This window comes from Panthera pardus, unplaced genomic scaffold (genome assembly GCF_024362965.1).
Source record: "Panthera pardus isolate Hobbes unplaced genomic scaffold, ASM2436296v1 HiC_scaffold_12, whole genome shotgun sequence".
In the NCBI taxonomy this organism is placed as follows: Eukaryota; Metazoa; Chordata; class Mammalia; order Carnivora; family Felidae; genus Panthera; species Panthera pardus.
Genome location: NW_026526677.1, coordinates 14105059 through 14120284, shown reverse-complemented (window position 1 = coordinate 14120284; position 15226 = coordinate 14105059). Strand labels below are relative to the sequence as shown.

At 36.6% G+C, this 15226-nt stretch overlaps 1 protein-coding gene across 1 annotated transcript; it reads right to left on the bottom strand.

Moving 5' to 3' along the window:
- Window positions 1–10058: 10058 nt before the first annotated feature.
- Window positions 10059–11003, bottom strand: LOC109245226 (olfactory receptor 1052). Its single transcript, XM_019412541.2, has one exon. It carries the CDS (start codon window positions 10995–10997, stop codon window positions 10059–10061), a length of 939 nt encoding a protein of 312 aa, XP_019268086.2. The 5' UTR covers window positions 10998–11003.
- Between the last annotated feature and the right edge of the window lie 4223 nt (window positions 11004–15226).

Here is a 15226-nt window from a genome sequence, read left to right as displayed (position 1 = left end):
CATGATTCCTATAAACTAGGTTATGGACTTTAAATTTTTCTCTCTGTGCCTCCGAAGAAAAGAGGAAACACAAATGCGTTCAACATATTTGAAGACAGTTTATAGATTGTCTTATGTATGCTAGGCACATCTAACTGTTGTAAATGGATTTGTAAAAAAAATAGTAAAAAATATTGCCTTCCTTCCAAGAGAAAGGTGGATTGTGTATGTAAATCAAGTAAATATTATAGTACAGTAGAATGTGTTAGATGGATATACACACAGAGAGACACATAAACACAAAACTGTCAAGTATTTCTGCGTTTTTCTCACCTATATATTGTAAAACTGCAGTGCCTATGTATATGTGTGTGCGTGTGTGCGTGTGTGTGTGTGTGTGTGTGTGTGTGTGTGTGTAAGTCCTTTCCTTCTGTTTTAGCCTTCAAACTCTTCCCTGGTATGTTTTGGAATTATTTTAATACTGGTTGTTTCTGTGATATCTGATGATTTGAAGTATTGGGTCACAGTAGTGTGTTCAAACACCTTTATGACAAGCGTTGAGATTCCCCTTTCTTCTCCTCAATTTATGAGTCTATTGGCTGAACATACTTGGTAATCCAGCAATCTGAGTGGCCTGTGGTTTGTCTCACAAAGTCCCTTCAGTTGATATCTGAGGATATTCAAATTAAGATAAAGTTTTGAGGGCTCCCTGGTTTGTGCTTTTTCCCTCAACTGGTTGTTCTTAGTAATCTGGCTTGTTGGTTTAGTATATTATAATATTTCCTTATCTTTTTTAAGAAAAGTAATTATCTGTGTTTAAAAAATATGTTCCACTTGTTTTTGTATCCTTGAGTAAAAGGACTATTCTACAATGAATTAATTGTATTGCTTCTCTTTTCTTGGATTGATGTTTCCCAAAATTTATCAATACTTTTTATGCACCATATGTTAATGGACTATCACCATTTACCTGCATTGATTGATTCTCTTACATGTGGGAAGCAAAGGGAAATGAACAATCCTGTTTTTGCATTCAGTCATACTTCTTTTTTTTAATGTTTATTTATTTTTGATAGAGAGAGAGAGACAGAGCATGAGCAGGGGAGGGTCAGAGACAGAGGGAGACACAGAATCTGAAGCAGGCTCCAGGCTCTGAGCTGTCAGCACAGCCCGACGCAGGGCTCGAACTCACAGACTGTGAGATCATGACCTGAGCCGAAGTCGGCTGCTTAACCGACTGAGCCACCCAGGCGCCCCAAACTCCGTCATACTTCTAAGGTGAATGAGGATGGATACATAGCAAGGACACACAGATCTTGCCTCTCATGCATAGGTAATCTATGTCGCTCCACACTTTCCCATGTGCTTATTTTTAATTTCCCCTTTGCTTACCTTTATTCTTCTTAATACTTCTGGGATTTTACTGAAGTTAGGAGTTAATGATACTTGCTTTGGTCACCATGATGCAATAAAGTCTCTGTTTAGCCAATGGACATTGAATAAAATAATTCACTGGAATAAAATTTAAGAAGTGCGTAATGATGGCACTTGCTGTGATGAGCGTTGGGTGTTATATGTAAGTGATGAATCACTAAATTCTACTCCTGAAACCAATATTACCCTATATATTAAGTAGCTAGGATTTTAATAAAAACTTGAACCAAAATTTTTAAAAAGTAAAAAAAAAAAAAAGGAAAAGTACATAATGCAAAGCAATCAAGATGCCCTTCCATAAGAATATGGGTAAGTAAACCATGACACATGCAGACAATGGAATATTATTCGGCACTAAAAAGAAATGATCTATCAAGTCACAGAAAGATATGGTGCAACCATAAATGACTGTTGCTAAGTAAAAGAAGCCAATCTGAAAACACTACTTACAGTATGATTCCAGCTCTACGACACTCTGAAAAAAGGCATAACTATGGAGACAGTACAAAGATCAGTGGTTGCCAGGAGTTAGGGAAGAAGAAGGGATGAATAGAGGAAGAGATAAAAAATTTAGGGCAGTAAAACTATTTTGTATGAAAGTATAATGGTGGATACGAGATGTTATATATTTGTCCGAAGCAATAGAGAAGTACAACCCCAAGGGTGATTTGTAATATAAATGATAGAGTTTCAGTGAAAATGACGTATCAGTGTAGGTTCATCAAACGTAACAACTGTACCTCTCTACTGGGGAATGTGGATAATGGGACATGGGGAGGCTATGCATTTGTTGGGACAGGGGATATATGAGAAATCTCGGTACCCTCTTAAGTTTACACTAAACCTAAAACTTCTCTTAAAAAATAAAGTCTCAAAATAGAAAAAAAAACTATATTGCATAATTCAGTATCATGTGAGGATCAATTTTATCAAACTGTTGATGTCCTTAAAAGGAATCTTTGTGATGGTCATAAAGACTAGTAGGTATTATCTCCTCTTTGGGTACTGTATGACAGGCATTCTTCACGTCTTGAATTTTGTCCTCACAACAGCTCTGTGAGATAGATTTTACTAGAATTTTTATTTTTTAACTTATAAAATGGTGATTCAGAGGGGTTAAGTAAGCTGTCAGAGTACACAACTCATTAGGTGTTAGAACCAGGCTTCAAAGCTGGGTGGTCTAGTTCATTACTAAGGCTTCATGCCCTTAAGACATACCCTTTATTGTCTCTTAATGTCATTTTTATGCTTCACTGATGTCATCCCAGAGATGACAGAGAGTAAAATTTCCCGTAAGCTGATGTCAGATTAGAAAAGGAGAAATAGCAGAGAGATTCATAAAATAATGGAAGCCACGTCTGTACAGAAAAAGAATTCAAGAACGGTAAAATCAGTTAATTACAAATAAATGAACTGACTCACAGTAATTAATTAATTAATCAGGCATTTGGGGTTTTTTAAGTGTTTATTCACTTTGAGAGAGAGAGAATGAGAGAGAGAGAGAGAGAGAGAAAGAGGGGGAGGGGCAGAGAGAGGGGAAGTAAAAGAATCCCAAGCAGGCTCCACTGTCAGGCCCAGACCCCAATGCAGGAGTCAATGTCACAAAACAGTGAGATTATGACCTGAGCCAAAATCAAGAGTTGGATGTTTAACTGATTGAGCCACCCAGTCGCTCCTAATCAGGCATCTCGTAAGGGTGATTTTGCTCAGACAGCCATAACAAAGTGAATGCAGGACAAAGCCTGAGCAAATCTCTAATAAATTGGAGGAGGGCAAGAATTAGCATTAAGTTATCAGAAACATCCTGAAAAGAAATAAACAAGGAGGTTTATATTTTTATATTTATGTTCAAAGTTTGACTCCTTTTGAGAAATAAAAGGTAAGGAGAAGCAGAATTACAGAAAAAAAGCCAAATGTCATTGTTAGTGATTTGTAGTAGGAATTCTGCCAGGGACACTATAAGAGATAGATACTCTTTCCAAAAAAAAAGTTGGGGGGGGTGGGAGAGGCCTGTAAGGGTAGTATTTATTCTCAATCATCTTCTACTCCTTAGGCTTTGCTGAAATTTTATCCAAGCTTCACCCATTTGGAAAATTAACATAAGGACAAGAGAATATATTGACTCTGATGTTGTGCAACAGAGCTAGTGAAAAGCCATGAAGTTCAACAGTCCATCACTTTTTTTTTAATGAAAAACATGGCCCTCTTTCTTGAGCCATGATCTGTTGAGTGACCCATTAAATGCATGGGAAAATCATTCCTAAATGATATAATGGAGAAAGGTAGAGCATTACCTGCAGTTGTGAAGGTTGGGCACCATGTTATTTTAGGGTGTGCCATTCATATAGACTAAGATGTGAAAAACACCTCCCCAATGAAGTAGAATACATTGAATATTGCCCTGATTCATGTTAACGCCCAAAGGCCTTTCAGCACAGTGGTGACGCAGATAAAAAGAACAAGCTAAAACTTTATCCACCTCATGAAAAAAAAAAAAAAACTTTATCAGTCAACCTACACAGTTTGTCATCAAAAGAGCTCCTGAAAATATGAGGAAGAGAGAGAGGGAGAGAGAGAGAGATAACTGAGAATCTTGCGTATGAAAGTTAAATGATGTTATGTTTGGAATAAGGAACGATCTATGATTCATTAAATATCTAATGACCTACAATAATCATAATATTCCCAGATGTCAAATTGTATCTGCATATGATTTCTTAATTAGAGAAAGGCACCACTGGGAAAGAAGAAGGATGTGGGAATTGACAACTGGTGCCACGCGTATCTCAGAATTCCCTGGAGAAAGAGGAACCACTTGGAGAGCTGAACAGGAATGCTTTGAGGTAGAGAAATCTCAGAAGTCATATTACAGGAGAAACTCTATTCTAATTTCTAGTATGTGTGAGTGACTCCCTGGAAGGCACGAAGGGTGTGCCTTCCTATTCCTTACTGTGTCATATTTCAGCAGAAATTCATATTATATTTACACTCAGTCTTACCTTGATTGTTTCCTTCATGATAAGGATTAAAATACTTTGGATGATATTCTTTAAATCTCAACAAACTTTCATCAAATAGCACACGAAATGAAATGATAGCAAAATATATGGTCAGAGGTATCTGCCTATTTATATGATGCACAGCTCAAAATAATAGAAATCAGTCAACCATAGAGTAGACAAAGTAAAAATTCAGATTTTATTCTGTCATAGAAAATTTTGGCATTATTATTATTGTTGTTATTAATTATTATTAAAGTTTTTTTATTTATTTTGAGAGCTTATTATTATTATTATTTAAAGTTTATTTATTTATTTTGAGATAGAGAGAGAGAGAGACCATGAGCAGGGGAGAGACAGAGAGAGAGGGAGAGAGATAATCCCCAGCAAGCTCCACACTGTCAGTGCAGAGCACAACGTGAGACACAAAACCATGAACCATGAGATCATGACCTGATCCAAAATCAAGATTCAGATGTTTAACCAACAGAGCCACCCAAGCACCCCTGAAAATGTTGGCGTTTTTAAAACTTACCTCTTCATAAAATTTTTCCTTGGTCATCACAGTGCACCTTGATTCCATAGAAATTAGAGACTTATTTTCAAAAAATTGATTTAGAAATAGAACATTATAAAGATTTCTTTCAAGTTTTAATTTTTTACAAAATCATTAAACTTTCACATGTTTTGTCTACCATAAAGAATTTAATACCTGTTAGATAAATGTGATTTCTGTCTCTTGCAAGGTGGATTATACATAGATTAACCTCCTGATTTCAGATCTAGTAATAGTCACGTAAATGGACTTTCTTCCCCTTGTCGCTATTTTTATTTTTATAGCAGTCTCATTGAGATATAATTTACAAGCCATACAATTCACCCATTCTAAGTGTACAATTCAATGATTATAGGATATTCACAGAGTTGTACAACCAACACCACAATCAATTTTAGGACATTTTCATTACCCCAGAAAGAGACCTCGTGCCTATTAGTACTTAGTGGTTACTCCTCATTCTTCATCAACACCTCCAAACCCCAGCCTCAAGCAACCAACAATCTCTTTCCTGCCTCCATGATTTCATCCATTGGGGCATTTCCTGTAAGTGTACTTATACAATATGTGTACCCTTGGGTCTGATGTCTTTCACAGATCTGAAACTTGAACAGTTTTATATTATAAGTCAACGAATCATCTTTTATCTTGTCTGTTTAATAACCTTTCTCTGACAGTGCTTAGCAGAGGAAGGAGGAACTGCCTCATGACTGCCAGAGGGAAAAAAGAAGCCCAGATTCCCCACTTGGTCTCTGTTGACGTCTCTGGTTTTCAGCAGCTCTTTCAATGACAAACTGTATAGGTTGATCCGTGAAGGTTCTTTTCATGGGGTTGATAGATATTCCTGAGTTGTACCTTGTTCCTTTTATTTGTCTAATCACTGTGGTCAGCAGCCTTTGGATGTTTACATGAATCGGGACAACACTCAATATATTGTATGGGCATACCTTGGAGATAGTGCAGATTACTGCCACATTAAAGCCAGTGTCACAATAAAGCTGTATCACACTAAATCAAGAGAAACAAATGTTTTGATTCCCCAGTGCCTATATAAGTTGTGTTTACACTATAGTATTGTCTATTAAGTATGCAAAAGCATTATGTCTAAAAAACAATGTACATATCTCAATTTCAAAAAATGTACTAACCATCATCATCTGAGCTTCCAGAAAGTCATAATCTTTTTGGTAATGGAGAGTGTTGCCTCCATGTTGGTCCCTGCTGACAGATGGGGTGGTGTTGCTGAAGGCTGGGGTGGCTGAGGCAATTTTTTTAAAGCAAGATGACAATGAAATTCACTGCCTCAATTGATTCTTTCTCAGATGAATTTCTCTGTAGCATGCGATTCTTTTTGGTAGCATTTTACCCACAGTAGAACTACTTTAAAATTGGAGTAGATCCTCTCAAACCCTGACCCGACTTTATCAACTACATTTATCTAATATTCTAAATCCATTGTTGTCCTTTCAATAATCTTCCCAACATCTTTACCAGGAATAGATGCCATCTCAAGAAACCACTTTCTTTGTTCATCCAGAAGAAGCAACTCTTCATCCAACACTGAGGACGGGAGGAGTTGTAGTAGGATGAGGCAATCCAAAAGGAAATGCTGACCGGATACAGTTCCTTGTCCTTCTTCCTTCTGCAGTTAGCCAACATTTCTCTATTCGACCCACCTCACTTCCATTAACTTTTTTTTATGAGATTGCAGCCGTTCAAATATAATGATAATGAAAAAGTCTGAAATATTGTGAGATTACCAAAATGCAACACAGACACAAAATGAGCTGAGGCTGATGGAAACATAGTGCCAATACACTGCTCGATGCAGAGTTGCCACAAACCTTTGAGCTGTAAAAAAAAAAAAAGTAGTATTTGCAAAGTGCAATAAAGTGAAATGCAATAAAATGAGTTATGCATGTTCTGTATAGGCATTGACATTATGCATTATTAATAATATTACAACTATGATAATTATTATTACATTGTTGGAAATAACTTTATACCATTGGCTTCTTATCCCTCTGAATGATTGTAGTATATATTTTAAATTCATATCCATATCATATACATTCCAAAATCTGTTTATAAATATGATCATTTTACAGTTGTATTTTTTACAACAGGAATGTCTGGGGTTTTTCCCTGTTTATGTAGAGAGACTTTTGTTAACTAGTTGAATATGCCTGGCTTGTCAGTTATGAACTAGCAAAAATAAAATCATTGGAATATATTTTCAACTGACTCATGGGCTTTGAGAATCCCAGATTGCATCTACTGACCTTCACAGTAGTAGAACTCAAAAATACATTGAAGAACCTGGGTGGCTTAGTTGGTTAAGCATCCAGCGTTGGCTTAGATCATGATCTCAAAATTCATGAGTTTGAACATGGCATTCGGCTCTCTGCTGTCAGCACAGAACATGCCTTGGATCCCCTGTCCCTCTTTCTCCCTGTCCCTCCATCACTTGCACTTTCTTTCTCAAAAAAAATAAATAAACATTGGGGTGCCTGGATGGCTCAGTCGGTTAAGCGTCCAACTTTGGCTCAGGTCATGATCTCATGGTTTGTGAGTTCAAGCCTTGCGTTGGGTTTTATGCTGACAGCTCAGAGCCTGGAGCCTGCTTCAGATTCTGTGTCTCCTTCTCTCTCTGCCCCTCCCCAACTTGTACTCTGTCTCTCTATGTCTCTCAAAAAATAAATAAATGTAAAAAAAATTAAATAAAAAAATTAACATTAAAAAGAAATGTTTAAAGAACTCAAAAATACACAAAATTGTACTTAATTTAATGTGAATGCAAATATATTTCCCTCAGATTTATTTTTGTTTATTAATGGTAAAGGTTGGTATTATTAAATGAAGGAAAACTATCAAATCACTGAGTACTTACCGAACTAAGCCAGTAAGTGCGTGTCAAATTACAGAACCTGATTTTTAAATGTATTCAATGGAATTTTTCGAAATTGTGAGATTCCAGCATGTGAAGTATTTTCTTGGCATTTTCGTTTTGTTTTAAATCTTGAATGAAGAAAAAGAGGATACTTAAAAAGAGAGAAGGTTTTGAATTTACTAAATTACTCTCGTTTAAATTTTTTAATGTTTTATTTATTTTTGAGAGAGATAGAGCATGAGTGGGGGAAGGGCGGAGACAGAGAGAGAGAGAGAGAGAGAGAGAGAGAGAGAGAGAGAATCTGAAACAGGCTCCAGGCTCGGAGGTGTCAGTACAGAGCCCGACGAGGAGCTTGAACTCGGGAACAACAAGATCATGACCTAGGCTGAAGTCAAACGCTTAGCCACCTGAGCCACCCAGGCACCCCTACTAAATTAGTCTTTAAATGATCCTACACTAGGGACTAGAACTGAAACACCTGAAGCAGAAATCTTGAGGCTCCTGTTATAATCTCAAAAGTAGTCATTGGGCGGCCAGCTTCCCTCTTCAGAGATTAAGACATAGAAAAGAAAGAAACATGGACCAAATAACAAGCTTTGGAGTGGAAAGTTCTCATTACATTTGTATGGAGGTACCACTAATGATTTTGTACCTAAATTCCAGTGTGTGTATCTGTGTGTGTGCACATGTGCACGTGTGTGTGTGTGTGTGCGCGTGTGGTTTTCCCACATTTTTTTTCTCAGTTAAATCTTTATGTTATTTCCAGCCAGAACACCACATAGTGTTGGTGAGAACTAACAGCCCCTGGCATTGCACAAACAAGTCTTGGCCGCCTGTTTTCCTCTCTTTTCCTTTTAGCCCTCCTACTGTTCTCTTTATGCTGCAATCCACACAGCAGCAATGGCCAGCCTAACTCTGTTGATGTTAGTGGCAAGAAATTTCTAACAGCAGAGAGGAGTCCTGCAATTCAACTCAATATTGACTCCCTCTACCCAGAGATAGTGTCAGATCCTCCGGGTTAAGGGTTCAGTCCCACAGACTGCCCGCCCCCCTCCCGTCCCCCACTTCAGATGCCAACTCCATGACCAGGTTGTTTATTGTGACTCTGACCAACTGAGTCCAAATCAGAGGTTCCAATGACCCCATTCCTCACGGTTAATACATTTGTTAGGGCAGCTCAGGGAACTCAGGAAACCGGTTTATTCACTCCAGAGAAAGTTAAGGCATAGAAGCAAGCCTTCATGAGTATAAAGAAAGAAAACATATAATATATATGGATTTAGGTCAATAACAGTTTCAGATATTTGAATAAGCATATATACATAGGACAGAATATACCTGAATAAATGCAAAAACTAAAATTAATTTATTAATTATTTAGGGAAAGCTCATTATTGCATGTTGACGATTGTAACTATCATTTTCTCAAAATGAGGTCACTCATATCTAAGAAGAACAGTAGACAAGTAGCTGCTGTTTGGAAAATATCACTTGAAATAACACCTGTCTTTTTAGTCACCAGGGAGATTTTCCCATATTTAAAATTTAATGCAAGTTTTGGGGTACCTGGGTGGCTCAGTCGGCTGAACCTCTTGGCTTCCACCCAGGTTATGATGTCATGGTTTGTGAGTTCAAGCCTAGCATTGGGCTCACTGCTGTCAACAGAGAACCCACTTCAGATCCTCTGCCCCCCTCTTTCTCTGTTCCTCCCCTACTCATGCTGTCTCGCTCTAAATGAAAAAAAAAATAAAATAAATAAATACATTTAATGCAAGTTTTACAAATAAAAGAAAAAATGTATGCAGTTAAATTTGTGGGCAAATAATTTTTAAGTATCTTAGAAGAACCCCTAATTCTTTATATCTCCAACAGTATATGTATATTTTTTTCTTTCCGTTTTCCAAACATCAGAAAATACACAATTCTAGGAAGTGATGAAATAATTTTGTTGAATTAATTTTATTAAAATTGATGCAGATACATATCTCACATGAGCTAAGCTTTGTTATCTGTTCTAAAATGCAATTATGAATTAAATCACTTTCTACAAAAGTAGAAATACTTTTGTTTTCTCGTGTGAAAATGAGTATGTAGAATATATGGTTTGTACTAAGAAACTACAGTTAATTAAATTCATGCGAACGTTAGTTAAGTAAAGAAGGGACCGGTGGACTGTTGTACAATTCACAGGGACTTGAAATTAACAGGGGAAATGTTTCGTCCCTATGGCCCTTTTCACAGCATCCTTTACCTCTTTGTTTCTCAGACTGTAAATAAGTGGGTTTAACATGGGAATCACTAGTGTATAGAACACAGAAACCACCTTCTCCTGCTCCACAGAATACTGGGAACTTGGCTGAATGTAACTAAAGCTTAAGGTACCATAGAATATGGTCACAGAAGTCAGGTGAGAGGCACAGGTGGAGAAGGCTTTCTGTCTACCTGCTGCTGAACTGATCCTCAGGATAGTGATAAAAATGAAAATGTAGGAAATGACCACAATCAAAAAAGTAGCCATGGCAATGACTCCAGAAAAAGTTAAGAGCAGCAACTCATTCTTGGATGTATCAGAACACGACAGCTTTAGCAGTGGGGGAACATCACAGAAGAAGTGGCTGACAACATTGGACCCACAAAAGGACAGTCTTCCCAAGCTTATTGTGTGTATCAATGAGTTGAGCATTCCACCTACGAATGACCCAGTGACCAGCCCTACACACTTCCTTTTAGACATGACTACACTGTAAAGCAAAGGGTTGGCAATGGCCACATAGTGGTCATAGGCCAGCAATGACAGCAAGAAGCCTTCTGTGGTGATAAACACCCCAAAAAGCAAATGCTGCACTATGCAGGCAGAGAATGAGATTGTTTCCCTCACAACCAAGAAGTTGATCAGCATTTTCGGTGCAATAACAGATGAATAGCAGGCATCTATAAATGAAAGGCAGCTTAGGAAAAAGTACATGGGTGTGTGGAGCTTGAGAGTGATTTGGATTAAGAAAATCATGCCCAGATTCCCTGCCAAGGTAATTGCATAAATCACCAAGAACAACACAAAAAGCATGATTTTCAGGTCAGCATTATCTGTCAATCCCAAAAGAATAAATTCAGTAACAGCTGTGAAATTTTCTTCGGCCATTTGTTAATTCCTTATCTTGAAGTCTGATATGAAAAAAAATAAAGGAATTAGAATGAACAGGACAGTCTGGCATTTAGTAAAAACAAACAGAAACATGTTTAGAGTTGTGTCTTTAAATAAATCATTTTGCTGAATCTAAGTCTACTCATTTATAATAACTGGAGCTTTATTAAATTGCTTCTTAATTTTTTTCAGGGTTACTTATGATTCTATCCCATAAGGAAATATTGAAAAAGCATTTAGACTTTCAAAAATTTTAGTCTGTTTCTATGGTGCCCACCTCAATAGAAAGAAAGCTAATACCAGAATGAGGGACACTGATGGCAAGTGAAAAGAATTTGCAAAGTTAAATTTAAGCTATGGTCTCAACTCTTCTTATTTAGACATGAAAGAAATAAATTACAAGAAGATCTAAGGCAGGGGTTGACCTTCAAGCTGGTGCCATGATACTCTTCAAAGTGCATGGATCCCTGGTTTCTTGTGATGGCTTCTGATGAGCCCTTGGAAGGACACCCCCAGTGAAATCACCTACTCTGAGACCCAGGAAATCACTTTCACTACTGACTTACTGACTTTGGCAAACTCATTTATCTTTCCTCAGACTGCATATAATTACAACTACGTCACATGATTATTGAAAAGAAAATAGGAGATATTGCAAGCAAGATGCTAAATATTGTTTTGAGTGTATAATAAATACCCAAATTATAGAAAAGATAGTTAAGATATATATAACAGAAAAATGATAGATGTAGATTAGATAAAAGACAGACAGATAGATAGATAGATAGATAGATGATAGGTAATAGATGATAGATATGGAGGTAGATAAGCAATATATTGATAGGCAATTGCTGTGTGAGTTTCTTTAAGAGAAGATGTGGACAAATATAGATCATGAAAAAAAATATTTTAGTCAACCAATTTACCTTTCCCCAATTTTAAATATCTGGCTCATTTTATTTAAAATGGCATTTAGGGGCGCCTGAGTGGTTCAGTCGGTTGGGCGACCGACTTTGGCTCAGGTCATGATCTCACGGTGGTGAGTTCGAGCCCCACATCGGGCTCTGTGCTGACAGCTCAGAGCCTGGAGCCTGTTTCAGATTCTGTGTCTCCCTCTCTCTCTGACCCTCCTCTGTTCATGCTCTGTCTCTCTCCGTCTCAAAAATAAACATAAAAAATTAAAAAAAAATTTAAATGGAATTTAAATGTAAATGTAAATGGATGGTTTAACATTTCCTTTGATAAATTACTGGCCCATAAATATTCACAATTTCTCATATGCTGCTCAGAAACTATCAATATATTTGCCACAATGCATGAGTGCTTTCAACAAATGATGTTAAGCCCAGACTTTTCATTACTGAATATAACATTAGTCTATCACGTCCCAAGTATCCTATGCAGTGTGATTTCATGAAAATATTTACACATAAAGTGAAACTGAATTAAATTTAAATTATGTGAACTAGTCCCCATTCAAGTGCTCAAGACCCATATGTGACTGGTAGTCAATATGCTGAACAACAGAAATTATAGACATTTCCATCACTGCAGAAAGTTGCATTGGTTAGAATTCTCATGGAACTGTCTGCTTCTTCTTTTCAGAACACCAACTAAAAAACATTTTCTCAAGGAAAGATTGTCTATTGTAAACAGTTTTCATCGTGAGTATAATTAAAAACACGGCACTTCCAAATGGAATTTAGAAACTCAATTATAGTGCTTATTCAGAGATACCCATCCTCTGCAAAATTTAAGATGATATTGAAGCAGAATTGAATGATAAGGTGTTGAGTTAGATGACATAATCTCTAATATTCTTAGCACTCATATGATTCTACCAGACTTAAAACAAATTTTCTAACTAATCTACTAATTATGAGGAAATTCAAAGAAAAAGGAAAAAAAAGCTTACAAAACTAATTGAACTTACCAAAAAAATTTTAATCTTTCAGCTTTAGAAACTCTGTGTACTTTTCCATGTTTTTTATTGGTGAAAAACAGTTTCCATTAATAATTATGTGATATACAGAGTTATTATATTAATAGTATGTATATAAAGATAACTCCAGGTAAAATAATTGAAGGCAAATTTTATCTATTAATGTACAAGGAGCAGAATAACAAACTAATGAACAGTTTTAACATATTTAATACTTTTCCTCTAAGAGGACAAGTTTGTACAGAAGGGACGTCTATATATATACACACACTTGACATTGGCCTCTAAGGAGATCTATGACAGCTTCAATGTTATACAGTAACTTAGGACACTGTCTCTCAAGGGAATTTACACTTTCCCATGATTTCTGTATCTCCCTAAAGTGTATAATTAACTAAAATGCTATTAATAATTTAAGAAAACATCAAACAAAAGATGGGGAGATTTTTGAAATTCAGTAGCATATAATAGGAACAATAACTGAAGATAAATCTGTTCAAAAGAAAAGTGAATTAACTAAGTGATAAATATTTAAAGGTTTCTAGGCGTGTTACAAACTTTGTCTTTTTTTTTTTTTTTTTTTTTTTTTTGAAGTTTAGTTATTTATTGTGAGGGGGGAGAGGAAGAGAAAGAGAGAGAGAGAGAAAATCCCAAGCAGGTTCTCCACTGTCAGGGCAGAGCCCAGGGCTCTCCATCCCATGACCTATGAGATCATGACCTGGACAGAAATCAAGACTTGGTTGCTCAACCAACTGAGCCACCCAGGTTCCCCCAAACTTTGTCTTTATGCAGATGTTCAAGGTAAGGACACTGACAAATGTTACTACTTTAAAAGCAATGTACGCACACACAGTAAACAAGCAAATTTCTGATGGTTAGGACACCTATCTCTATTCTTGGTTTAACATGCAGAATGATTTGGAAGAAATCCTGCTTGAAATCTGGCTTAGAGTCAGTGCTTACACTCACCAAACTAATGTTTACTGATGCATGATACACTCTAGGCATTATGGTACACACTAGAGATGAGGGGTTATCAAAAATAATGGAATATTCGTTTTAAGAAAGATTGGAGAATAAACATCCTCCCAAAGACACTTACATCAGAATATCTAGATATCTGTTCAAAAAAAGTAGATAATCATGGAGGGAAATAGGAGGATGCTAAAAATCAGGCTGATAAGGGAAAATTGGTAGCATGTCTTTTCTGAGGGCTTTTGTCAATCTCTGTAACTGGAATCTGGCTTTTAATAAGCCTGCTGCAGAAAACCACTGAAAATTGGAGAACACACATGTGACAGATGTTTTCAGATATTTGATGATTGGCGGCACATTACTGTGATCTGTAAGGGGGCACGTTTACTGGATCCTGACACGGGGTGGTGGTTGGGAACACAAGGAGAACACAATAGTCACACTGAAAGGAAAAGACAAAATCAGATCAGGAAGGGCTGGGGTGCCTGAAATGTGGGAGCTTAGTCCTGGAGTAGAAAGACCTAAGCAAAGTGATCAAGATGTTGACATGACGTTTGAGACTTTGGATGACTTCCGAAGTGCACATATTAAGAGAAGACCCCATAAGTCCAGATCAGGAACAACTCCCAGGGAGAAAGAAATCATCAGGAATCTGTATGATGAAAACTACTGATTCACACAAGATATATCAGATATATTTAAATTCTGTTAACACTTAGTGAGGAAATTTATTGACTATATAGGGCTTCCAGTGGAGATAGGAAAAGAGAAAAGAACTCACCCCAGAGGAAAAGATTCACTAGACTCCATTTTAACACAGCTCAATATTAACTTTCAACAGGATTAAGTAGAATGTCAAGTAAATAAAAGTAAACAAACTCCTTGCCAAAAGAAAACTCAACACTGTTTAAAGAAAGATGTAAAAATTCTCTACTCAACTGCAGAATGTTTGAAAGGTTTAGCATCTAAAGTTATATTTCTCTGCAGGTTGAAAAAACAGGAAAATGTTATCCATAATCTCAGGAAAAGTAAATCATCGGTATTAGACCTAGAAATAACAGAGATAATAGAAATAGCAGATTAGGACTTTAAAACAATTGCAAATATTTGCAAGAATTTAAAGGAAAACATGGATATTAAAAAGAGAAACAGGAATTATGATAGAGAACCTAAATGAGTTACTAGGGGCAGGAGGTAATATCAGTCATAAGCATTTTATTGTTCTTTTTTTTAAAGTTTATTTATTTATTTTGAGAGAGAGAGAGAGAGAGACCACAAGCAGGGGAGGGGCAGAGAGAGGGAGAGAGAG